The sequence below is a fragment of the Nomascus leucogenys genome, chromosome 12, assembly GCF_006542625.1.
Source record: "Nomascus leucogenys isolate Asia chromosome 12, Asia_NLE_v1, whole genome shotgun sequence".
Taxonomy (NCBI): Eukaryota; Metazoa; Chordata; class Mammalia; order Primates; family Hylobatidae; genus Nomascus; species Nomascus leucogenys.
In genome coordinates this window covers 30,793,116-30,820,982 of record NC_044392.1, presented here as the reverse complement: position 1 = coordinate 30,820,982, position 27,867 = coordinate 30,793,116, and the positions used below count along the sequence as shown (strand labels likewise).

General features: G+C 37.3%; 1 protein-coding gene across 1 annotated transcript in view; it reads left to right on the top strand.

Annotated features, from left to right (window-relative positions):
* MROH9 (maestro heat like repeat family member 9) overlaps positions 1-27,867 on the top strand; it is a 63,284-nt gene that overhangs the window by 19,191 nt on the left and 16,226 nt on the right. The window contains exons 4-8 of the mRNA XM_003258864.3: positions 3,058-3,137; positions 4,071-4,206; positions 6,498-6,584; positions 9,746-9,850; positions 16,293-16,428. Of these exons, the coding sequence (XP_003258912.2) occupies positions 3,058-3,137; positions 4,071-4,206; positions 6,498-6,584; positions 9,746-9,850; positions 16,293-16,428 (544 nt within the window). The remainder of the gene's footprint in view (positions 1-3,057; positions 3,138-4,070; positions 4,207-6,497; positions 6,585-9,745; positions 9,851-16,292; positions 16,429-27,867) is intronic.

Sequence of the window (27,867 nt, the reverse complement as noted above, 5' to 3'; positions counted from 1 at the left end):
GGTTCCATGATTTTGCAATTGTGAATCATGCTGCTATAAACATGCATGTGCCAGTTTCTTTTTCAAATAATGACTTCTTTTCATCTGGGTAGATACCCAGTAGTGTGGATTGCTGGATCAAATGGTAGTTCTACTTTTAGTTCTTCAGGGAACCTCCACACTGTTTTCCATAGCAGCTGTACTACTTTACATTTCCACCAGCAGTGTAGAAGTGTTCCCTGATCACCACATCCATGCCAACATCTAATGTTTTTTGATTTTTTGATTACCGTCATTCTTGCAGGAGTAAGGTGGTATTGCATTATAGTTTTGATTTGCATTTCCCTAATCATTAGTGATGTTGAACACTTTTTCATATGTTTGTTGGCCATTTGTATATCTTCTTTTGAGAATTGTCTATTCATGTCCTTGGCCCACTTTTTGATGAGATTGTTTGTTTTATTCTTACTGATTTGTTTGAATTTGTTATAGATTCTGCATATTAGTTCTTTGTCAGATGTATAGATTGTGAAGCTTTTCTCCCACTCTGTGGGTTGTCTGTTTACTCTGCTGACTATTCCTTTTGCCATGCAAAAGCTCTTTAGTTTAATTAAGTCCCAGCTATTTATCTTTGTTTTTATTGCATTTGCTTTTGAGTTCTCGGTCATGAAATCTTTGCCTAAACAAACGTCTAGAAGGGCTTTTCCAATGTTATCTTCTAGAATTTTTATAGTTTCAGGTCTTAGATTTAAGTCCTTAATCCATCTTGTGTTGATTTTTGTATAAGGTAAGAGATGAGGATCCAGTTTCATTCTCCTGCATGTGGCTAGCCAATTATCCCAGCACCATTTGTTGAAAAGGGTGTCCTTTCCCTACTTTATGTTTTTGTTTGCCTTGTCAAAGATCAGTTGGCTGTAGGCATTTGGGTTTATTTCTGGATTCTCTATTCTGTTCCATTGGTCTATGTGCCTATTTTTATACCAGTACCATGCTGTTTTGGTGACTATGGACTTACGGTACAGCTTGAAATCAGATAATGTGATGCCTCCAGATTTGTTCTTTTTACTTAGTCTTGCTTTGGCTATGCGGGCTTTTTTTTTGGTTCCACATAGATTTTAGAATTTTTTTTCTAATTCTATGAAGAATGTTGGTGGTATTTTTATGGGGATTGCGTTGAATTTGTAGATTGCTTTTGGCAGTATGGTCATTTTCACAATGTTGATTCTACCCATCCAGGAGCATGGGATGTGTTTCCTTTTGTTTGTGTCACCTATGATTTATTTCAGCAGTGTTTTGCAGTTTTTCTTGCAGAGGTCTTTTGACTACTTGGTTAGGTATATTCCTAAGTTGTTGTTGGTTTGTTTTTCTTTTTCTTTTTTTTTTTTTTTTTTTTGCAGCTATTGTAAAAGGGGTTGAATTCTCGATTTGATTCTCCACTTGGTCGCTGTTGGTATATAGAAGAGCTACTGATTTGTGTACATTAATCTTGTATCTGGAAACTTTGCCGAATTCTTTTATCAGCTCTAGGAGCTTTCTGGAGGAGTCTTGAGGGTTTTCAAGGTAAACGATCACATCGTCAGCAAACAGTGACCGTTTGACTTCTTTACAGATTTGAGTGCCCTTTATTTCTTTCTCTTGCCTGATTTCTCTGGCTAGGACTTCCAGTACTATGTTGAAGAGGAGTGGTGAGAGGGGGCATCCTTGTCTTGTTCCAGTTCTCAGAGGGACTGCTTTTTGTATGTATTCTTTGGAAAAATTTTACTCAGGTCTTTTGCCCATTTGTAATTGGATTATCTGCTTTTTTTTTTTTTTTTTTTTTTGCCATTGAATTGTATGAGTTTCTTACACATTTTGGATATTAACCCCTTATCTATGTTTTACAAATATTTTATCCCATTCCATAGGTTGTCTTTTTAATTTTATTAATTGTTCTCTTTGCTGTGCAGAAGCTTGTTAGTTTGATGTATTCCCACTTGTTTGATTTTGCTTTTGTTGCCTGTGCTTTTTACGTCATGTCCAGAAAATCTTTGCCGAAACTAATGTAAAGAAGCTCTTTCCGTATGTTTTCTTCTAAGAGTTTTACAGTTTCACATCTTTGCATTTGTCTTTAACCCATTTCAAATCAACTTTTGTATATGGTAAAAGATAAGGGTCCCATTTCATTTATTTGCTTATGGACATTCAGTTTTCCCAACATCATTTACTGAAGAGACTGTCCTTTGCCCATTGTGAATTCTTGGCTCCCTTATCAAAGATTACTTGACCATAAATTAATGGATTTATTTCTGGGCTTTTTATTTCATTCAATTTGTCATGAGTCTGTTTTTATAGCAGTCCCTACAATTTTAATTACTAAAATTTTGTATTATAGCTTGAAATCATAACTGTAATACCTCCATGTTCTTTCTTAAGATTGTTTTGGCTGTTGGAGGTATAGTTGTCCAGTTTCTTGGAAAAAAAGAATGATAAATTGTTAGTGGAATCCCTTTAATTACCACTTATAAAGGCTAAATTCTCATTCCATAGTGTGAGTTTAGTCATTCTTTAATAAGGCCTGACTTAAGTTGCCCACTACAGGCGCCCGCCACCACGCCCAGCTAATTTTTTTCTATTTTTAGTAGAGACGGGGTTTCACCATTTTAGCCAGGATGGTCTCGATCTCCTGACCTCATGGTCCCCCTGCCTCGGCCTCCCAAAGTGCTGGGATTACAGGCGTGAGCCACCACGCCCGGCCCTGCTGGCATTTTTATAGGTAGACTCACACTGTGTAGATGGGACTTAATAGTTATAGTGGTGTACAGAAGTTCATCCGGTAAAGAGCACACCTTACAAAATGCTGTCTGGGAATGCAAATTATACAAGCATAGTGGTTGACTGTAAAAGACCTCCACTTAGGCAAACATACTATTGTAGATTTAAATTACAGTTTGGTCTCAACACTTCTATGAACTCTTGAGCATGTTTTCCAGTCTGATTTGGTTCCTTTAGTCTCTGTAAAAGGAAGAAGTACATGTGCTATTATGAGTCTCACTGCTCTGTAATCATTAATTCTTTTTTTTTTTTTAACGTGGTACTTAGGCACATAAAGTTAGCAGCCTATTGGATGCATACTCAGGCCTGTTAAGTAATGAATCCATGATCCTGGCTGTGAACTCCAGGTATGATAAGCTATCATGCTCTTTTATTTCACTAATTGGATGTATTTAAAATGTTATATCTTTAAAAACATGTAATTGTGAAAAATAAGAAATTACTCCAAATTTCACCATCATAATTTGGCGACTATTATTTCTTTCTTATACTCTTTCCCAGTCTTTCTGTATTGCATAGACAAGCAGATAATCTTTCTAGCTGCTGAGGCAAGCTTCATTTGCCATCAATTTGAAGATGCATCTCAATGTAAGAAATACTAAGATGTGAAAAACATATTATCATTGATTACAGAAACTGTGGCAGTAATATAGTTCAACTGTTTAAAGCTTAGCATGGCTTTGTGGACTTGGCTGGGAATGTAACCACTCTTTGCATTATTATGTTTATAGAGAAATATATTCTGATTTCTAAATAACTGTTTATAGATAATATTTACAAAGAAATTAATTCCTTTATTTTTAAAACATTATTATCATTTTTAAGAGAATATTTAAGACTCATCTGTCATACAAAGCCAAAAGCTGAACCTCATTTTCGCTTATCACTAAGAAATGGCTGGGCTGGGCACGGTGGCTCACGCCTCTAATCCCAGCACTTTGGGAGGCTGAGGCGGGCAGATCACGAGGTCAGGAGATCGAGACCATCCTAGCTAACATGGTGAAACCCCGTCTCTAGTGAAAATACAAAAAATTCGCCGGGCATGGTGGCGGGCGCCTGTAGTCCCAGCTACTCAAGAGGCTGAGGCAGGAGAATGGTATGAACCCGGGAGGTGGAGCTTGCAGTGAGCCGAGATGGCACCACTGCACTCCAGCCTGGGCGACAGAGTGAGACTCTGTCTCAAAAAAATAAATAAATAAATAGAAAAGAAAAAAAAAGGCCACTAAATTTCTATTATATTTGTTTTCTCATCATTAATAATTGCTCGTTTTTCTTGTCAGCTTTGTGGATCCCTTACTGCAGTTTGAATCTCAGTTGAAGATAATAGAGTCATCCTTTGGAATGCTGGTTGTCATGCCAAGTCTGGACAAAGTGAAAGAAATGGGGAGCAGTTATGAGGACACTGAGGACATGCAGGTAAAATTTTTCTTCCTTTAATCATTATAGGATGTTATTACACATCACAGCAATCCTGAAGAATGTGTCTCAGCAGGTGATAATCTTTAGGGTCCTCCTCTTCACTCTTTTTAGTTATAACAGTCAGTGCACTAATCTATACCACTGGACTCCTTGTGAGTTCTACAACCCATGGGATTTTAATGGATTCTATAGGATTTGTAGGAGCAAATAGGCAAAGATATTTTTGGCTAATTGGTTTAGCAAGAATAGGGAGTTTGCTGGCAAGTGCTTCAAAGAATAGAATAGGAACACAGAAAGATGGAAGTAGAAAGAATCCTATAGCAAGATTAGCAAACATCTGTGGTCTACATTTCTTCAGCATTGCTATACAGTGAACTTGCTCTATAAGCTAGAGAAGAAATTCATGGCATACGGTATAAAGTGAGGTCTCAGCCTAGCCACCTCTCTCCTTTCTTCAGTTTGTGGAGAGAACCTAGAACACTCAGATGCAAAACTATCAGGCTAATTATTTCTTTTTATAAGAGCTTCTATACAAATCTCAGAGAATTTCAGCCTCATCTGCAATTGATGCAAGGTGACTTTAATTAGAAACTTTCTCAGCTATATCCTATATCCCTAACACAGATTTATAGGCTGCTATTTTTCCCAGATGTGCCGTTCTTTTCCAACTGTACTTCTTCCAAATATTCCTGAGTGGCTACCTGAGGATACCCAGAGATACTTTTATTTTTACTGGTGAAGACCACTCTGGTAGTTGGGAGAAGAAAAATAACTTCTGAGTTAAATAAAAGTCTTCTTCCAATACTAGAAAGGAATAAAAAATGTGTTGTTATATAGCATTTCAACATCCAAATGCCCCATGTTTATTAATGTTCCATATATTTTATATATCAGCTACTCACACATGGAAATTTCCAATACCCACATAGCATACAATTTCTAGTACCTACATAGTGTGTGGAACAATAAAGCTTACTGTTTCCATCTATTTACATATAAAATGTATTCAATATTGGATTTTGTTTTGTTTTGTTTTGTTTGAGACAGGGTCTTGCTCCGTCACCCAAACTAGAGTTCAGTGGCACTATCTTGGCTCACTGCAGTGTCCACCTTCTGGGCTCAAGCAATCCTTCCATCTCAGCCTCTCAAGTAGCTAGGACTACAGACATGCACCACCATACCTGGCTAATTTTTGTTTTGTTTTATAGAGATGAGGTCTCACTATGTTGTCCAAGCTGGTCTCAAACTCCTGAACTCTAGCAATCCTCCCACCTTCGCCTCCCAAATTGCTGGGCTTATAGGTGTGTGGCACTGTGTCTTGCCTGAATTATATTTAAATAAGATGTTTGGATAACTTGTAGGTGTCAGCTAAAATAAGAACCAAGTCACATCATGCTTGAGTCTTCTCCAACCTATTTCAAATCACAAAGGCATAAAAGTCTATTTTTTTTTTACATAGATAGTAGTAAGTAGCAGCACTTAAAATAGCAATTACTGTCTACTTCCATCACAACTATTCAGGTGGATATTCACAAATTATTGCTTTCAATGAACTTAAAGCAAGAGTTAGAATAAAATATATTCATGAATTACATTCTAAAAGACAGTGGAAAATTGAAAAGTATACGTACAAGAGTATCCCAAAACAAGCACTAAAAGAATAATCTAAAAATAGCTAAGGCAAGAGAAAATTTAAAATTTTAGAGGTGAGAATTTTTCTAAATGTTCACCATTAGAATAGGAAATAAAACTTCTTATAAATAGGGGGACAAAACTATTAGCCAGGGCTATGTTCTTTTTGAAAATGAACTCAAAATCACACATCCAGTGAAAATAAATCCAACATATTGAATTCTCAAGCAAAGTTACATTTAAGCACAAAGAATGTTGAGGAAATGCAGCATTCATAAACATGGAAAAGCAATTTTTTATAAAATTAAACATATAGCTTTTCCTCCTATAAACATGGTAGATGCTTATTGTAGAAAATTTAAATATTATAGAAAGTCACTAAAAAATACTCATTCTACTTCTCAAAGAGAATTACATTTTTATGTTTTCATTTGTCTTTTTCTTTGTACATTTTTTAATATCTGAGATAATGCTAAAATTCTTTAAATATGTGTGGCATTTTACAATTTGATTTTAAGTATTTTCTGTGTCACTGATTTATGTTCAAGGAATTGAAACCCAATTAAAAGTAACTTTTAAGCAAGAAAAAAAAACTGTAGACATTAGGTAAAATTTTATCTAAGTCTGGCTGACTGTGCAATGTTTTTGTGTTTCAGAATTTATACCACAAAATTTTACATATATATGAGAACATTCTTATGACCTTGGTGTCTAAAGACCTCTACAAACTACAGATCTTAAAGGTAAAGGGGAAATAAGTAGTTTAATTTTCTTGTCATAAATCTAGTATGCTCACTATGCTTTGCTTTCTTTTCATTTGCTATATTAGTATCTCCTTCAAGTATTTGATGGCTGAAAGTTATCCTTTACCACAAAAGAGTGAAATGTAGTCACTTCCCTTTATTTGAATTACAGAGGCACATTTTTAGGAATTTAATCTGGGAAGGACAGCATCAACAGGTACTTGAGAAACCAGGTCTCATGTGGTGATATATGTGTGAACACAGTTTGAAGTAGCTGAGAATAGTATTAGAGAGCAGTGTTAGCCTAAACTACCTTCAAGTTCACATAGCAATGAAACCATGCTGTTTATGTCTGTATTCATGCTTCTTCCTCATCAACTCAGGTGCTAAAGAAAATGCTGAGCATTCTATCTTCATGGATATTACTGTACCTAAAGAAGGCCTAACAACAATTCAAAACCCTATTTTTCACAACTGAGACCTCACTTCATTTTTTAATGTCCCAACCAGAGACAGAAGACTGCACTGCATGTCTTATGGTCTTCAATTTTGCATTCCTAACATGTTGGCATCAGAGGCCAACTGTCTAGAACTACTGGAAAAACAGATCGATTTATCCTACCAGAAGCATCTATGAGCTGTATAAATCATAAATACACACAAGTAAAGGAGCAGAATTGGTATTTATGAAGACAAAGAGGAATTTGAAGGAAAATAAAAATGTATTAGGCTAATTTGTGCCTAATTTGAGCCGACTGTTTTTTTTAATTCATTTAAAAAATGTTATCCACTAGCTAGCCATGTGCAGAAGATTGATATTGGATCCCTTCCTTACACCATATACAAAAATTAACTCAAGATGGATTAAAGACTTAAATGTAAACCCCAAAACTATAAAAATCCTAGAAGACAACCTATGCAATACCATTCTGGACATAGGAACAGGCAAAAATTTCATGAAAAACACACCAAAAGCAGTTGCAACAAAAGCAAAAATTGACAAATGGGATCTAATTAAACCGAAGAGCTTCTGCCCAGTGAAAGAAACTATCAAGAGAGTGAACAGACAACCTACAGAATGGGAAAAAATTTTTGCAAACTGCATCTGACAAAGGTCTAATATCCAGCATCTATAAGGAACTTAAATTTACAAGAAAAAAAATACTCCATTACAAAGTGGGAAAAGGACATGAAGAGACACTTTTCAAAAGAAGACATACATGTGGCCAACAAGAATATGAAAAAAAGCTCAACCTCATTGATGATTACAGAAATGCAAATCAAAACCACAATGAGATACCAACTATCACCAGTCAGAATGGCTATTCTTAAAAAGTCAAAAAACAACAGATGCTGGCAGGGTTGTGGAGAAAAATAAATGCTTACACACTGTCGGTGGGAGTGTAAATTAGTACAACCATTGTACAAAACAGAATGGTGATTCCTCAAAGACCTAAAAACAGAAATATCATTTGACCCAGCAATTCGATTACTGGATATAATATATCCAGAAGAATATAAATTGTTCTGTCATAAAGACACATGTACACATATACTTGTTGCAGCACTATTCACAATAGCAAAGACATGGAATCAACCTAAATAACCACCAATGGTAGACTGGATAAAGAAACTGTAGTACATACACCATGGGATACTGTGCAGCCATACAAAAGAATGAGATGATGTACTTTGCAGGTATTTGGATGCAGCTGGAAGCCATTATCCTTAACAAACTAATACAGAAACAGAAAACCAAGTACTGCATGTTCTCACATATTAGTGAGAGCTAAGTGATGAGAAAACATGGACACATATTGGGGAACAACAGATACTGGGGCCTGACAAAGGGTGGAGGTTGGGAAGAGAGAGAGAATAAGGAAAAATAATTAATGGGTACTAGGCTTAATACCACAAGTTTATCTATATAAAAACCTGCACATGTACCCCTGAACTTAAAATAAAAGTTAAAAAAAGTTGTTATCCTCACAACCCTTCACCGTGATTATAAATCCTCCCCTTCCCTGCCCATGCATGCTCTTTTATTCACCCCATGACACTATCAATAGCTTCCATTTATTGAGTTAAGCATTGACTCCATGTCAGGCACTAAATTGAATATGTGGGTTATCTCATATAAGCCTTAACATAATCCCATGAGGGAGTTACTATTATTTCTTCCTTTCATAGATTTAAAAAAAATGAAAACGGAGAAAGGAACAATAATATATATAATGCTACTGTGTGGAGGAGCCCCTCTAGCTTGGGAGCCTGTTACTTAACCACTTTGTTCTTATACCTACCATGCCTAAAAGCTTCCCTGATTCTCAGAAAGGGCTGAAACCTCATTCCTGAAAAGGACAAGGCAGAGGCTGACCCCCCTGAGATTTAGAAACTCTTTCACCTTAGGAAATAGACTTCAAACATTTTTCACAATGGGAGCAAGAGAAGGTGAAGAGGTTTGGCCAACCATTGACATAAATATAGTAGTCCCTGACAGATTGCCTTAAAGAAGGCTATTAATGGCGATTGGCATATGAGGCATATGCAGTATTCTTCCCTTCTCAAGGTTGTAAATGTGTCCTTGCCTCTGAGGATTAAGAACAGCTAGAAGGTGCAGCTAAGACAGATTTGAATCAAAGTTTGCAAGAACTTTCTAACCAACCTGCCTCCAGTAATATACTCTCTAACCATCAGCCAGAATATTTGAGTGGTGAATTGGCAGAGGAATTCTGGAATAAGATGATATTGCAGGATCAGACAAGATTTTAAGTCTCTAAAGCTAAAAGGCAGATTGTCATTTAAAAATAATAGGGAGAATACATACTTTGAAAGAAAAAGAGGAGGCAAAGAAGCTGATAATCATATCATAGCCTCGTACTGAACTATTCATGGTGCCTAACAAAGTGACTATTATAGTGGATATTAGTAAATACTTTTTGAATAGAATAAAGTAAAATAAAACCGAGATACAGTTTCCATAGTAGATGAAGTAGTACACTAGATGCTTATTGTCTGTGTTTTTGAGATAAATGTAGGTTAAGTCTGAAATAACCAGGAGACTGTAGGAATGCCTGAATTGGTGAAGTTGGAGAATAGAGGAAAGGTTCTTAGAAAATGGAAATTTCATGGTTCTAGGATGACTTTTATGTTTCCAACAGGAAATGCTCGTGTGGATGAGTAAAGATAGCTCATATCTGCAAAAGAGAATAATGGTGATCATCAACAAGGTGTTAAGATTTACAGTCAGGAAAGTCAGAAAATATGTAAGTCACAGAATATAACGATGCCACCTGATTCTGAAGACTGTATTTCCATAGTGCTGCTTTCCATGTCTTGGGTCCTAACACTACTTGACAGGTCCTTGGTATTATTGTACTGGTAGGTTGGTTGGGATATCAGAAAAGGAGTCAATATCCCACGTGACTTTTTGTCAATCAGAACAGAGTTTCTCAAACAATTGGTTAAGATGCATCATGCTTTATGCAAAGAGCATGAGGGTGTTAAAACCAGATTCTTGCTGACTCTGAAATTTCCTCTGTAGACCACAATTTGTAATTTTTAAAATTCTTCCAACCTTATCTGTCCTCTTATATATTACTTCCTAAAATAATTTGAAAGCTGTTATTTATTTTAAATTTATACAAGTAATCCTCAAGTTCTTTCATTGTGAAACATGCTAGAGGTAGAGCATAAATCTCCCTTTACTATCCTCGCCACACCAACCCTGGCCGTAGCCATGTCAGCATGATGTGTGTCCTACCAAACCACTTTCAATGTGCACACCCACATATAAAACACACACTGAAATACATAGCTTTATTATTTATTGTTTCTTTACTAAAGTTATATTTACATATGGTTCTACAATTTGCTTTTTTCACTGAAACAATATATCCTACAGATATTTTCACGTCAACATATGTAGATTCATTATTTTAAATACAGTATATAGCCCATAGTTTTGACATATTATGATCCACTTAGCTATTTTTCAGTTGATGGACATTAAAGTATCATTTAATTTTTTCTGCTTCAAACAATACAAAATGGGCATCTTTGTGCAAGTACATGAGTGTGTACCTGGAAAGGCTTAAAAAGATAATGGTCAGATAAAGAAGTCTGACAGGTTAAAGTTTAGTAACACAAAATTGTCCACCAATTTGCATTCATGTAAATATTAAGGTGCCCATTTCCTCACACCTTCACAAATACTGGGATACAATCAGAATTTTTAATTTTTGCATTTCAGGTGGAGAACAAATAGGTAAGTAATAATCACCAATATTTACTGAGTTTGTCTATACTTTGAATGACGTCATGGCCTGCCTTCTCAAAAAGCTTTTGCTACCTATGAACATTTCCCTTTTGTAGATACTGTATATTCAGCCTCTGTTTCCCAACTCATCCTTCACAGCGGTTTGTAAACATACTCTGCTAATTACTTATCTGATTGCTGGAGTCACTTCAGGAGGAGATAAAAGTAAAGAGAATGAGAAACATGCATTCATGATGTTATCTTGAGCAATTTTCTACTGCTTGTACAAGCAGTCCCCAGATTTATTGAGATGAAGAATCTAGATCAGCTTTGTAATACATCTGAATTTTTACTATTTTGTTTAAACTCAGCTTTGGAACATAATACAATTTACTTAGATGGAGGATACAGTCCAGAATGTTCTTTGTATCATGCTGAGTCCCTATTTCAGTGTCCAAAAAAAAAGAGAGCGGCTTATTTCAATCTTCTGATTCTCTGACCTGGGAAGGCAGCCTTTCTCTAACTTCTAAAATAGCTTGAGTTATACATTTGGTGTCCAGAAGGTTCACCATTGAAAATTTTGAAAGTGAGGCTTGAAATTAAGTGCATCTCACCACTCAAGACTGTTTCCTGCACAGCTCCTAAAATGTGTTATATACTCAGCAAGTATTTGATGACAATTGTTTGACTAGAGCCTAGTCACATGTTTCTCTCTGCATTTGATATATTCTAGTGAGTTCCACTCAAGTAGCAGATAGACATTTTGGAGTTTCATCTTCTATCACCTCTTTCCATTACTGTAGTGGAGTTCATTCTCCTTTGTATACATCCCATCCTTCAGCCGCAAAGGAATAAATATGTAAATTCACATGTGTAGCAGAAGGTTCTCATAAATTGTTAGTTGAGGGTTCCTAGCTGTAACTCAGATTTGTTCGAGAAACCCAACGGAATAACCTATTACTCGGTTCTGCAATGGTCACTAAGTGCCACCAGGTGGAAGTACTTCAGTATTTTCCAGAACATTGAAACTAGAGCTAGAATAAACCAGCTCGTCACAATCAGGGAAGCATAAAACTTCGATCAGTTCGCTTTCTCTTTAAAATAATGTCTTGTAAAGATGATTAAGCCGGTGAAATTAATTGGGGAGGCAAATATACAAAACAAAAAAATCAAAACACATTGTTGACAAATTAAAATCTGAGATTCCCACAGCCCTAGTCTGTGTATCTCTGTATCTGACACATTGTATATCATCAATGAATATTTGTTCTACCCTTCTCTAAGTGCATCCACCTCATTTGTTCTCTGGTACTGTTCCTACATTGGATAGACTATTTTCTTCATAGTAACCCTAGCCTAGGTCCTCCAGAGTGTCAGAGATTCTTGTCCTATTGAACAATTCTATCATTTTTATCTTGTCATAGACATTTTTAAAGTGATGATTTGTCTCACATGACTCTTGTGCCCATCAGGGTAGAGAAACTCCTACACTCAAAGCACATGTTCCTTCAATTAAATGGTTCAACTTTCAACAGGCAAAGAAATGTAAGTTAAGCATGTCAACTTATAGCATTAAGATTTTTTTTCCTAGCTTTTTTCCTTTGGCACATCAGCATTTAAAAATGGATGGTGGATTTCCAGCTAAATCTAACAAATTGCCCATGTGTATATATCTCCTTCTTCTCCAGAGTCCCCACAAAATTATGGTAATCAAATATTTTAAAAGTATAAATACACAGCAACAAAAAGAATTAATGAAGTGTTTTCAATGGGCTAGTGATGCCAACAAATTTCTGGAAGACAGATTAGGTAGAAGATAAAACCTGGCAGGGGAATTGAATGGTGGGAACCCATGAGCATTAGGGTAGGGGTTAGCTGAAAGAAAAGTAGTTTGCCCTGTAGAACCCTAGAGATGAGTTCTGAAAGGCCAAATAATGATAAGGGCTGGGAGTCAAAGGCAGGCTGGAAACATATGCATTAATTCAAAGGATTAATTGAAAGCGTGTACAGAAGAACCTACACTGTCCCGCATTCCTCTTGACACACATTGGCAGACCGAAGTTGAGAATTTTTCTTTTGCAAAAACCATTGTTAAGTTCCCTGAGAAAAGAGTTTTGCATTCTGTCTAGATATACTACAGCATGACCCCAGCCTCCCTCCTAGCTGCTCTAAAACAAAGTACAACAGGTGGCAAGCCTTGCTCACACACAAAACCCCATCAAGAGGCATTACGTCCTTAAATATTAAGCAGAAACCACACTTTGTGAAATTTGGGGAAACTCTCCAAATAAAAGAGACAGACAAAGGTAAATAAAGAAAAAATTTATTATTAAAGATAGAGAGACAGCTGGGCTTTGTGGCTCATACCTATAATCCCAGGGCTTTGAGAGCCTGAGATGGGAGGACCTCTTGAGCCCAGGAGTTCTAGGCTGCAGTGAGCTATGATCACGCCACTGCAGTCCAGCCTGGGTGACAGAGTGAGACCCCATCTCCAAAAAAATTAAAAATAAAAATAATTTTAGAAATAAAATAAAGAGGTAATGCAGGGTACAGATGAGAAAGACATAGGTACATACCAAAAGGAAATATAACTAAAGTGAGCATGGCCTATACATTGAATAATTTTACCTAGTCATGGTGAGACCATATTATTCATTTTCAACTTTTAGAATTAATCTATAAACCCAGCACAGGAAAACTTAAATGAGTTACTGAACACAATGTAAATGCTATGAGCTCAAAAGTGCAAAAATTAAAGTGCAGAGAATAGTTTAGTGGTTCTCCAACAAGTTATACATAGAATTGCCATTTGACACAGAAATCTTAGGTATATACGTAAAAGAATTTAACAGTTATTCAAACAAAAACTTGTACAAAGTGTTCATTGCAGCAAAATTCACAGTCACTGAAAAGTGCAATCTAAATGTCCATCAACAGATAAATGAACAAATAAAATGTAACATACTCATATGGCATATTATCCACTCAAAAAAAGGAATAAAATTGTATACATGCTACAACATGCATAAACCTTGAAAACATTATACTAAGTGAAAGAAGCCAGGCACAAAAGGCTACATTTTGTATGATTCTACTTATGTTCCTATTCTGTTATGTTTTATCCTGTTACATTCCTATTCTGTTATTCTGTTCTATGAAACGAGAAATAAAAGTATTAATATATTAGTAAAACACAAAAGTAGAAGAATTAAAAAATAATATACTATGATGAGTAATGTTCTCTATTGAGAGAATTGTGGCAAAGAGGAAGAATGGAATTGAGATAGACAATGTCTCAAACTGATGTTAGAAGCGAAGGTGCATTGTTTATAGAAACAGGGGCGACTTCCAGAAGAAGCAGCTGAAAACCATAGAAGTGGTTGCTTCTGGAACCAAGCACTTAAAACTATCATTATTGTTAAGATAAGGGACTGGAGAGGCCAGATCTACAAAGAAAGGGCACAGTTAAAAGGGCCAGAAAACTAAGCAGGAATACTTAGGTTTAGGAGTGAATACCGAGAAGCTACTTTTCTCCAGTTTTTAAATATTTGCTTATTTTTAGTACTTGGGTAGATTTTCTATAAAGGCAGGATATATCATATTGAAAGCTCTCAAAGTCTTGTCTTAGAGGAGGGGTAACTGTGGTTGTCATGCTTCTGAAGGGGCTTGGCAGGATATACATCAGTGTGCTCCACGATCCACGCTGCCTTACTCCTCTCTCAGCCTACCTTGGGTCATGTCCCACTCCCTAAACATGCCTTTTTAGTTGGTGACAGTAAGTGGATATGCAATCTAAGCACGACCACACATACTCTGCCAGAGACATACACCTAGATAGATCCTAACTGGCAAACAGAACAGAAGGAAACCAGCAGGAGCTTCATTTACAAAAACATCTACTAAGAACTACACATCTAACAAGCTACTGAGCAGGGATAATCAGAGAGGACATTTGAGGCAAAACCTGTAATATAAGATGACTGTAAGGCCAATCCCCTGTAAGTGGTGCTCAGCTTCAGTGAGTTAAGCTGTGAGAAGTACTACTCTTCTCTCATACCCAGTAGAGAGAGAAAACTTGCTCCTTTTTCTCATGGCCATACACAATGATGGTTTTTAAGATCTTGCCATCGAGTGGGAAAAAAAAAAAAAAAACTTGGAATGCAAACCCAAAGAAAAGGACATCCAGGGAAAGACAGCATTTCTCCCTAGGGCCTAGAGCAGAGGTTGTCTGCTCCCAGATTCTCCAAAGGCACAGAGCTCCTAAAAGGCAAAGGACCAGGCCAGTCTTTGTATGGGTAGAAAAGAATACAAGGAGAATATCCACAGAAAAAAGAGATTTATAATCTCTCTTCTCCTACTGAGATCATCACTCCCCACATCACAATTCAATTATGGCCTTGGCCCATGACCTAGATGACCCAGATCACTTCATATTTCTTCCTTAGGAATTTCTGTGTGTGTGTGAGAGAGAGACACAGTGGGCAGGGAGTGGTGAGTTAAGCCACGTAAAGGGCAGGGAAAATGGGGCATGAAAAAGGTCAACAGAAGCAGAAGCAGGCCTTGGGATCTCCCTAGAGTTTACCATCAACAATTGCTCCAATCATCAAAGCCTCTACCTAGGAGAAGTACTCACTTGTCTTGGAGGCAAGAACTATCTGCAAGCCATGCTGCTAGTTTGCCAAATCTACATTTAATCAGAGCCCTTCTTTGTCTAAAAAAAGACACGCAAAATTGGTAAAGGGCACTCATACTTTCATAAAAGCAAATGCCTTTTCTACCTTTCCTCTTTTCTCTCTCTACTCCCTTTTCTGTTTGGATATTATCTATCAAACAGGTTCATTAAGGTGAAAGTCTAAATATTTGATCAGTCTAAGGGTTGAAGAAGTTGTAGAAAGAAATACAGAAATATTTTGGTAGTAGCTTTGACATCAAAAGCAAATGCTCTGCATTTTAAAAAATGAATTTCCTTGAGAAGAGTCAGAATAACTTCCAGAGGAAAAGGGGCATGCCTCCTCAGTGATTTGTAGAAACATCTAGTGTTTCATATGTGAAGAAGGAAGTACTAAAGGTTTTGGAAATACACATCCCACCTTACCTTTCTATGTCCTGGGAATTTGCTACCTGCAAGTGACTATCCACTGCATGGCATAGAAACTAACATAAGTTGAGTCACCATTATGTCCAAGTACTTTCCTAGGAATTTTTCTTCTTGTCATCAGTGTTACCCCTTACTGTCCACAATAACTGTTACAAAGTGGAATTTATTATCTTCATTTCACAGATGAGGAAATTGAGAGTCAGTAACAGGGCCAGGATTTGATTACAGATATTATAAACTCTGAAGCTTATCTTAGAATCCTGGTCTGATTTATAACAGGATCAGATGCATGCAGACATTTTCATGTTGGCTATGCATAGCAAACTCATGTTCTCCTTTGTTTCTCCATTAGACAAGTGTTGATGCTCCATGTTTGGGTCTCCTGGCAGCAGAGCTCTCTCTTTTGTGTTCCCATGAAGATCCCTCAACTGTACAACAAGCATCACTGGGAATGTGTCACCTCCTCTGCATTGCACAGTGTCAGAATGGTAAGAATGGTTCACCATCTTTTCTCAGGATTACTAAGAATATGTCCCTCATTATTCAACTTATGGGTCCTGGGAAGGCTCTACGTCTGTTAATTTCTAAATCCTGCCCCAAGAGTCATAGCTATACTTTCTAAAATGTGTCTTTTAATCTTTTTAGCATTGCCAAGAAATTTTGGTAATAGTGTGGTTGGTTCTTCAAGATTTATAAAGTACTGTGCTTAGATCACTTGAGGGTTAATGGTAGGGAGAGGAATGCTGGGTGCATCCAGGGAGGACGGAGAAGGAAAGAGTTTACCAATGGGACTTTAAAAATGCGGTATTTTTTTCCATCTAATTGAGCATCTAATAGACTACTCAGAAGATTCTTGCTTCAATGGTGGAGAAAAATCAGCCTAGGATTAAAATAAATGTTGCTATGGCTTGTCTAACAAAGCATAAAAGCAAGACCTGAAAGTATTAAGCTATTTCCAAGTAATTTAATTGCATTTTAGAACAAAGCTTAAAAATATTTGTATATTTGTAAGGGGTGGAGCCTCTGTCTGTGGAGCCTATGCCTCTGTTTCTGTCCAAGATGTAATAACAGAGAACAGATTCACTCTGTTTACACTCCTATAATAAGCAACATTAAAAATATATATAGTTTGGCAGGGCACGGTGGCTCACGCCTATAATCCCAGCACTTCGGGAGGCTGAGGTGGGCGGATCACGAGGTCAGGAGATCAAGACCATCCTGGTTAACACAGTGAAACCCCCTCTCTACTAAAAAATACAAAAAAATTAGCCGGGCGTGATGGCGGGCGCCTATAATCCCAGCTACTTGGGAGGCTGAGGTAGGAGAATGGCGTGAACCCAGGAGATGGAGCTTGCAGTGAGCCAAGATCATGCCACTGCACTCCAGCCTGGTTGACACAGCAAGACTCCGTTTCAAAATAAATAAATAAATAAATAAATAAATAAATACACACACACACATACAATTTTCAATTCATTGGACACTAAATAACAAAGGACAATGACTCTTGAAAGATGAGAAGATGAGAACGAATGAGGTGGGGTTTGTAATTGTCTGAGCTTACCATCTAGGGTACATTTCTAAGAGCCAACACAAAAAGAGATAAGCCAGTGGTCTCATCAAGTTAAAAAGACAGAAATGGGAGTCCAGAGAGGTCAATAGCTAGAGTTGAAAGGCCAGGGTACCAGAACGGAGTACATGAGTGCATGCACACGCATACACACACACACACACACGCACAAACCCACAAACTCAAGATCTAAAGAGAGCTCCCTTTAAGTATTTAGCTGAGTACTAATGAGAACATGCATGCGAGTAAACTGCCTGAGTTTGAAGGGTAGGAAACAACAAAAATGATTAGAGAAAAAGATCCAGTGCTCAACAAAGGCTAGTGATAATGCCTGTGCCTGTAAGCCAGAATTTAAAATCTTATAATTCACAAGTACCGAGGTAGAGTACTCAGACGGGTTTTGTCTCATTAGGAGAAAAAAAAATCATCCCTAAACTGTTTTAGTGCACTTAAAAAGGCCTTAAAACAAGATCCAAAAGTATCACTATCTCCAAATATTTTAATTACTTACCAAAACAAAGCTGAAGAATACCCCTAGAAATAAAAAAAAAAAAGTTCCTGCACTCAACAAGTTAAAATTAACAATGTCTGAAATCCAATAAAAAAAAAATTATTAGGCTGGGCACGGTGGCTCATGCCTGTAATCCCAGCACTTTTGGAGGCTGAGGTGAGCAGATCACCTGAGGTCAGGAATTCGTGATCAGCCTGGCTAAAATGGTGAAACCCCGTCTCTACTAAAAATACAAAATTAGCTGGGCATGGTGGTGCGTGCCTGTAATCCCAGTTACTCAGGAGGCTGAGACAGGAGAATTGCTTGAACCTGGGAGGCAGAGGTTGCAGTGAGCTGATATTGCACCACTGCACTCCAGCCTGGGCGATAGAGAAATGGCACAAATGATAGAATGAGTAGAATGTGACATTAAAAGAATTATTATAACTATATTCCACTTATTAAAGGAATTAGAAGATAAAAACTTCTTAAGTAGAGACATAGAAAAACTCCTAAAACACCTATATTGAACCTCTGGAGGTAAAAATTACAGTATCTGAGAAGAAAAATTCTCTGGCATGGATTAACAACAACTTTGCAGAAGAAAAGATTAATGAGCTTGCAGACATAGTAATAGTAATTATCAAAATTTAAACAGAGAAATAAATGACTGAGACAAATAGAGCATCAATGAGCTATCAGGCATGTCTAATTTGAGTCTCTGAAGAGCCTAATACATATCTTATTTGAGTCTCTGAAAGTGAGAAAGTAAGGACAGAAAAACAAATTAAAGAATAATGACTGAAAAATTTTCAAATGTAATAAAAGCTATAAACTCACACACTGAAAAGCTCAGCAGAGAACAAGAAATGTGAAGAAAAGAACATCAAGGCACATCATAATTAAATTGCTTACAACAAGTGATAAAGAAAAAAATCTTAAAAGGAGCCAAAGAGGAAAAAGGACATTACATATAGAGAAACAAAGATAAGGGTGACAGCAGATTTCTCACCAGAAATGACACAAGTTATAGGCAATGAAGGAACATCATAAAATACAGAAAAGAAAAAAAAAGTCAATCTAGAATCCTTAAACCAGTAGTAATATCTTTCAAAACAAAAAAATAAAATAAAGACATTTTAGATATACAAGAGTTAGTAGAATTAATTACCATAAGATCTTTAACTGCAAGAAATGTTAAAGAAAATTCTTTTAGAAAAGGAGATTATAACAGATGAAAATCTAGATCTACAAAAAGGAATGAAGAGTACTGGAAAACTTCAACAATATAGATAAATATTCATTTACCTTTCTTATTTAAATCTCTTTAAATGATAATCAACTCTTTAAAGCAAAGATAATAACAAAAGTAAAATGTATAAAAACAGTAACATGAAAACTGAAAGGGAAAAATGTATAAATGTGTTCTAAAATTCTTCTCCTATGCACAAAGTTACAAAATAACACTTGAAAGTGAACTAATAAGTTAAGGATGTATCATCTAAACCCTAAAGCCACCACTAAGATAATATAGCAAAAAGTTATATATAATAAGCCAAAATGGAGCTAAAATGGAATCATAGAAAATAATTTAAAATGAGGCAAAAAAGAATAGAAAAAAACAGATAACAAAAAATAGGAAACAAATAATTGAGAAAAAATTTTTAACCCAATAATAATAAATGTAAATATTCTAAATACCCCAAGTAAAAATGCAGATTGTCAGACTGAATAAAAAGCAAGCCTCAACTATATGCTGCCCACAAGAAACTCACTTTAAATATAAAACATACATGAATTAAATGTTAAAAGTTAGAAAATGATATAACATGTTAACAATAATAAAAAGAAAATTGGAGAGGCTACATTCTATTATTATAAAAAGATATATTTTAGAGATAAGAATGCTTCCAGGGAAAAGAAAGTCATTTCATAATGATAAAGGGATCAACTAATTAAGGAGACATAATAATTATTTTTTGAATAGATTTAGGGGGTACAAACGCTGATTTGTTGCATGGATATATTCAGTAGTAAGCATCACCTAAATAGTGTACATTTTACCCATTAGGTCCTTTCTCATCCCTTACACTCTTTCATCTTCCCACTTTTATGAGTCTCTAATGTCTATTAATCTGCTCTGTATGCCCATGTGTACACATTATGTAGTGAGAACCTGTGGTATTTGACTTTCTGCTTTGAGTTATTTCACTTAAGATAATGACCTTTTTGCCTCAAAGATCTGTCTAATACTGTCAGTGGGATGTTGAAGACTCCCACTATTACTGTGTGGGATGCTGAAGTCTCTCACTATTATTGTATAGGAGTCTAAGTTTCTTTGAAGAACTCTTAAGAACTTGCTGTATGAATCTGGGTGCTCCTGTGTTGGGTGCATATTTATTTAGGATGGTTAAGTCTTCTCATTGAATTGAATCCTTCACCATTTATGTAAATGCCCTTTTTGTCTTTTTTGATCTTTGTTGGCTTAAAGTCTATTTTGCCTGAGATTAGGTTTGCAACCCCAGCCTTTTTCTGTTTTCCATTTGCTTGGTAGGTTTTTCTGCATTTCTTTATTTTGAGCCTGTAAGTGTCATTACATGTGAGATGGGTCTCTTGAAGACAGCATACCATTGGGTCATTGATTTTTATTAAGCTTGCCACTCTGTGCCTTTTAATTGGAGCATTTAGCCCATTTACCTTCAAGGTTAGTGTTATTTATGGATTTGATCCTGTCATGATGTTAGCTGATTAATTATGCAGACTTGTTCGTGTGATTGCTTTACAGTATTACTGGTCTGTGTACTTCAGTGTGTTTTTGCTGTGACTGGTACCGGTCTTTCCTTTCCCTATTTAGTGCTCTTTTCAGGAGCTCTTATGAGGCAGATCAGTGGTAATGAATTTCTTCAGCATTTGCTCGTCTAAAAAGGGTCTTATTTCTCCTTCACTTAGGAAGCTTAGTTGAGCCAGATATGAAATTCTTGGTTGGAATTTATTTTTTTTAAGAATGTTGAGGCCAGGCATGGTGGCTCATACCTGTAATCCCAGGACTTTGGGAAGCTGAGGGGGGTGGATCAATTGAGGCCAGGAGTTTGAGACCAGCCTGGCCAACATGGTGAAACCTCGTCTCTACTAAAAATACAAAAATTAGCTGGGCATGGTGGTGTGTGCCTGTAATCCCAGCTACTCAGGAGGCTGAGGTATATAAAAAAATGATAACATATTTTCTTTTTTCATTTTGACCTTGGAGAATCTGATGATTATGTGTCTTGGGGATGTAGAATTGTGCAGGGGTTGTCTGTATTTGTTGACCTCTCTAGCAAGGTTGGGGAAGTTTTCATGGATGACATCCTGAAATGTTTTCCAAGTTGTTTGCTTTCTCTCCATCTATTGCAGGGATGCCAATAACACATAGAATTGGCCTCTTTATATAATTTTGTATTTCTTGGAGGTTTTGTTCTTTCCTTTACATTCTGTTTTCTTTTTTTTTTTTTCTGACTACCTTAATTCAGAGAGCCAGTCTTCAAGTTTCAAGATTTTTTTCCTCAGCTTCATCTATTCTGCTGTTAATACTTGCATTTGCATTGTGAAATTACTGCAGTGTGTTTTTCAGCTCTATCAGGCCAGTTAGGTTTTTTTATACTGGCTATTTCATCGGTCAGCTCCTGTATCATTTTATTGTGAGTCTTAGTTTCCTTGGATTGGGTTTTTCTATTCTCCTGAATCTCAATGATCTTCATTCCTAGCCATATTCTGAATTATGTTTCTGTCATTTCAGTCAATCCAACCTGGTTAAGAATCCTTGTTGGAGAACTATTTCAGTCATCTGGAGGACATAAGACACTAGCTATTTGAGTTACTGGTTCTTTCTCAGCTCTGCATGAGGGTATTCCTTTAACTGCAGTGGAGATTGAGTATAGTCAGTAGACTTCCTTTCTGGATGTCTTCACAGGGCTGAGCCTTGTACAGGGTCTGTATTTGTATCTGACTTCTCATCTTTGGTTTCATGGTAGGGTATGTTAGTGAGATATTTTGTTGTTGAAGCTTTAGGGTGTGATCTGGTCTGGTCAATAGCACTTAGGCATAGTGGTCAGTTGGTAGACTCTTGCTCAGTCTGGCTCCCCTATATTTCCTTACAGTAGCAGCTGTGCTCCTTCTCAGTGCCCTGAAAGCATGGGCTCCTTTCCCATTTAAGTGTTTGCTATAGATCATGGCTTGGCACTTCCGGGATGCCTACCACAACTCTGGGTTGATTTCAAGGTTTATGTTTCCTCCCCAACTTGGAGGCAGCAGAGAAAGTGACCTCAGCAGTGATTGTGGCCAAGGGTCTTTTACTTGTCTTCTGGAGACTCCACATCAGAGAGATGCAGGTCAGCAATTACTCAGTGCAATCAACCCAGGATTGAAGGTCTGTGCTGTGGGCCCAAGCTAGGAGTTCCCCGCCTGGTGATGATCAGGGAACATGAGTAGAACCCACGGGAGACAGACTGGCCCTCTTTCTCTGGGTTGATTGTAGCTTGTTGGAGTTGCAGATTAGGTACTTACAGTCTTTGCTCCTTCTTTAGTCTGAGGGTAGCAGGGGTAGTACCACTGCTGAGGCAGTGGCAGAGGAGTTTTCAGTTGCCCCTGTGAGCTCTACTTCCAAGAAACATGGAGCTGCTGTTATTGAGATTGTTCAGCCAGTAGGATGGGACAGCTAAATTGCTGGTATGAGCTTGGGATTGTGCTTATTGGAGATCAGGGGTTCAAAGGCTCTCCAGGTGGAAAGATTGGTCTCCTCTCCCTATGGTGACTGTGGTGTGCTATAAGCTCAGATGTAGCCCTCAGGCTCATTTCTTCCCCAAATTGAGGGCAGCAGGGATAGAACTCTGCTATGGCAGTGGCAGAGGGGCTGTCAACCACCTCTGGGAGCCTCTCCCCAGGGAGATTCCAGGCCACTTACCAGTGGATATGCTCAGCCATGGTTGCGGGTGACCATTCTGCAGTTATAAGCCAGGGGCCCTGGCTGGTGAGGAGTGGGGGTTGGGTATTTCCAGGGAATAAGGGCTAGACTCCTTTTCCTCTTGTGGCTGGAGTGTGTTGGAGGTGCCAGTATAGTGACTAGGCCCTTTGTTCCTCCCCCCAGCCCAAGGGCTGCTAAGGGAGTACTACTGCAATTGCAGTCACAGAGGTGTTGTGTTTGACTCTGGGATTTTCTACTCAGAGAAATGCTGGGCTGCCTCTGATTGAAGGGGACAGGTGGGAGCAGAGTGGTTGTGCTGGAGTCCAAAGTCAAGAGGCCCTGTCCAGTGAGGAGAAGGACTGAGACCTGTGTGGAAAATAGCCCAGCCACTTTTTCATGTCAGGAATGCTCTGTATTGGGAATCCAGACCAGCCTTTGGTCCCCACAGACTCTCAAGAGCCTGTAGACAGTAAGGGTTATAAGACAGCAAAGATGGCAACTCGCCCTCCCAGGGAGGTCTGTCCCAGGGAGTTGCAGAGATTCTACTGGCTCAGTAGCTCTGGTGAGGAATTGCTGAAGATCCAAGCCAGGAGAACCTGTTCAGTGAAAGCTTAAATGATTGTTAGCATTTTGTAGCAATAAAATGTTTTTAATTAAGATATGTATGTTTTTATACATAATGCTATTGCATACTTAATAGAATACAGCATAGTGTAAATATACATTTTATAGGCACTGGGAAACCAGCAAAATTAATATGGGTTACTTTATTGTGATAATCACTTTATTGCAATGATCTGAAACCAAACCTGTAGTATCTTTTGAGGTATGTCTGCACTTAATGGTGAAATACTGAATGATTTCCCTGAAACATCAGAAATAAGACAAGGATGTTCACTGTCATTACTTCTTTCTATTCAACATTGTACAGAATAGAACTGAGAGTCCAGAAATAAATCCATATATATAGTCAGTTGATTTTTTATGAAGTTTCAAAGGCAATTTAAAGGAGTGAGCAAAAACTTTTCAATAAATTGCATTTGGAAAAAAATGGATATTTATAGGCAGAAAAACAACTTTGATCCATACTTCATACATATTCAAAAATTAATCCAAAGTGAGTAATAGAACTAAATGTAAAATCTAAAACTATAAAACTCAAAGAAATTTGGGGGCCTTGGATTAGGCAAAGATTTCTTAGATACAATAGTCAAAGTATAAATGAAAATAAATGATAAATTAGGTATTTCTGCTCTTTGAAAGATACTGTTAACAGTTAAGCCACAGACTGGGAGAAAATATTTGCAAACTACATATCTGATAAAAGACCCATATTCAAAGTTCATAAAGGACATCAAAACTTTGTAAGAGGAAGAGAGGAAGTCATCTCTGTTTGCAGATTACATGATTTCATATTTAGAAAACCCCATCATCTCAGTCCACAAACTTCTTGAACTGGTAGGCAACTTTAGCAAAGTCTCAGAATACAAAATCAATGTGCAGAAATCACAAGCATTCCTTTACACCAACAATAGGCAAGCAAAGAGCCAAATCATGAATGGACTCCCATTTACAATCACTACAAAGAGAATAAAATACCTAGGAATACAGCTAACAAAGGATGTGAAGGACCTCTTCAAGGAGAACTGCAAACCACTGCTCAAGGAAATAAGAGAGGGCACAAAAAAATAGAAAAAACATTCTATCCTCATGGATAGAAAGAATCAATATTATGAAAATGGCCATACTGCCTAAAGTAATTTATAGGTTCAATGCTATTCCTATCAAACTACCATTGACATTCTTCACACAATTAGAAAAAACTATTTTAAATTTCATATGGAATCAAAAAAGACCCCGTACAGCCAAGACAATCCTAAGCAAAAAGAAATCCTAAGCAAAAAAGTTGAAGGCATCATGCCACCTGACTTCAAACTATACTACAAGGCTACAGTAACCAAAACAACATGGTACTGGTACCAAACATATAGACCAATGGAACATTGGTGCTGGTACCAGACATATAGGCCAATGCAACATAACAGAGACCTCAGAAATAACACCACACATCTACAACTATCTGATCTTTGACAAACCTGACAAAAACAAGCAATGGGGAAAGAATTCCCTGTTTAATAAATGGTGCTGGAAAAACTGTCTAGCCATATGCAGAAAACTGAAACTGGACCCCTTCCTTACACCTTACACAAAAATTAACTCAAAATGGATTAAGACTTAAATGTAAAATCCAAAACCATAAAAACCCTAGAAGAAAACCTAGGCAATACCATTCAGGACATAAGCATGGGCAAAGACTTCATGAATAAAACACCAAAAGGAATCGCAAGAAAAGCCCAAATTGACAAATGAGATCTAATTCAACTAAAGAGCTTCTGCACAGCAAAAGAAACTATTATCAGAGTGAACAGGCAACCTACAGAATGGGAGAAAATGTTTGCAATCTACCCATGTGACAAAGGTCTAATATGCAGAATTTACAGGGAACTTAAAAAAATGTACAAGAAAAAAAGCCAAACAACCCCATCAAAAAGTGGGCAAAGGATACAAACAGACACTTCTCAAAAGAAGACATTTACATGGCCAACAAACATGAAAAAAACCTCAACATCACTGATCATCAGATAAATGCAGATTAAAACCACAATGAGATAACATCTCATGCCAGTCAGAATAGTGATTATTCAAAAGTCAGGAAACAATAGATGCTGGAGAGGATGTGGAGCAATAGGAATGCTTTTACACTGTTCGTGGGAATGTAAGTTAATTCAACCATTGTGGAAAACAGTATGGCAATTCCTCAAGGTTCTAGAGCCAGAACATCGTTTAACCAGCAATCCCATTACTGGGTATATACCCAAAGGAATATAAATCATTCTACTATAAAGACATATGCATACATATGTTTATTGCAGCACTATTTACAATGACAAAGACATGGAACCAACCCAAATGCCTATCCGTGATAGACTGGATAAAGAAAATGCGGTACATATATACACTGGAATACTATGCAGGCACAAAAAGGAATGAGATCATGGCCTTTGCAGGGACATGGATAAAGCTGGAAGCCATCATCCTCAGCAAACTAACACAGGAACAGAAAACCAAATACCACGTGTTCTCACTCTTAAGTGGGAGTTGAGCATTGAGAACACATGGACACAGAGAGGGGAACAACACACACCAGGGCTTGTTGGGGGTGGGGGGTGAGGGGAGGGAACATAGAGGATGGGTCAATAGGTGTAGCAAACCACCATGGCACATGTGTACCTATGTAACAAACCTGCACGTTCTGCACATGTATCCCCTTCTGCTTTTTTTTTAGAATAAAAAAAAAAAACTCCCTATGAAAAAAGACAACCAAATAAAAAATAAAAATGGATTTAAATAGCCAAAGAAGCACAGATAGCAAAGAGGCAAATCAAATAATGTTCTATATATACTTATTAAAGAAATGTAAATTAAACCTATAATGAGATACCACTACACACCCATTAGAATGTCTAAAATTGAAAAGACTGATTCTGCCATGTGTTGTTAAGGATGTCATTGGAGCTCACATACATTGTGGGTGAAACTGTAAAATGGTATAACAACTTTGGAAAGTAATTTGGCACTATCCTAAAAAGTTAAACATATAGCTATCATATGATTCAGTCATACACAACTTTATATTTACCTGAGAGAAATGAAAGCAATTGTTCATACAAACACTTACTGGTACATGAATGTTCATAACACCACTATTTGTAATAGCCTCAAACCGGAAACAACCTAAATGTCAATTAACAGGCAAATAGATAAAGAGATTTGGGTATGTACATATAATAGAATACTATTATTCACAGTAAAAAAGAACAAACTATTAATATGTACGAAAACATGGATGAATCTCAGTAGTTTTGGTGAGTGAAGGAAGCCAACCCCCCTCCCCAGAAAGAGTACATATGGTATGATCCACTTATATAAAATTAGAAAGTACCAACTTGACAGAGAGCAGATGACAAGAAGTGGATAAGTGGTTGCCTTGGCGTCAGAGGATGGATACGGGGATTAGGTGTGAGGGGTTACAAAAGGGCATGAGGAAACTTTTGGAGGCAATAGATATGTTCATTTTTTTTCCTGTGGTAATGTTTTACTGAGTGGATAGATACACAAAGCCTTGCCAAGTTGTTCAACTTAGATATGTTATATGGGCTGGGCATGGTGGCTCACACCTGTGACCCCAGCAATTTGGGAGGCCTGGGCGGGCAGATTACTTGAGCCCAGGAAATGGAGACCAGCCTGGGCAACATAGTGCAACCCTATCTCTACAAAATATGTATATTTTTAATTAGCTAGGCACTGTGGCAGGTGCCTGCAATCCCAGCTACTGGGGAGGCTGAGGTGAGAAGATCAGTTGAGCCCAGGAGGTCAAGGCTGCAGTGAACCCTGTTTGTATCACTGGACTTCAGCCTGGGTGACAGAGCAAGATCCTGGCTCAAAAAAGACAAAAAAAAAAAAAAATCAGTAAATAAATGTCAATTATATCTCTGTAGAGCTATTTAAAAACAAACAAAATCATTTAAAGCTCACCTTCTCCGGAACTGAAGTTATCTGCACCTGAAGCTTTTGCTGAGCACTTCTGGATTCCTTGGATTCCCTGGATTCCCTGGTCTACCACTCCTCAGCTCATTTCAGATGCCTCCAAGTCTACTCTCCCTGCCAATAGACCCTCCAGCTTAGCATTAGCTTTTCCAGCACACTCAACCATGCATTTGATGGTCTGTATGTATTTGTTATCTTGTCAGGCTATTATTAAAAGTATTTGTCCATTCATATATCACACGGACTCTCTTAAACACTTTATGAATTCTGTGTGAGTGCCATAATATTTTATGAGACTAAACTATGAGCAGAGAGTTAAA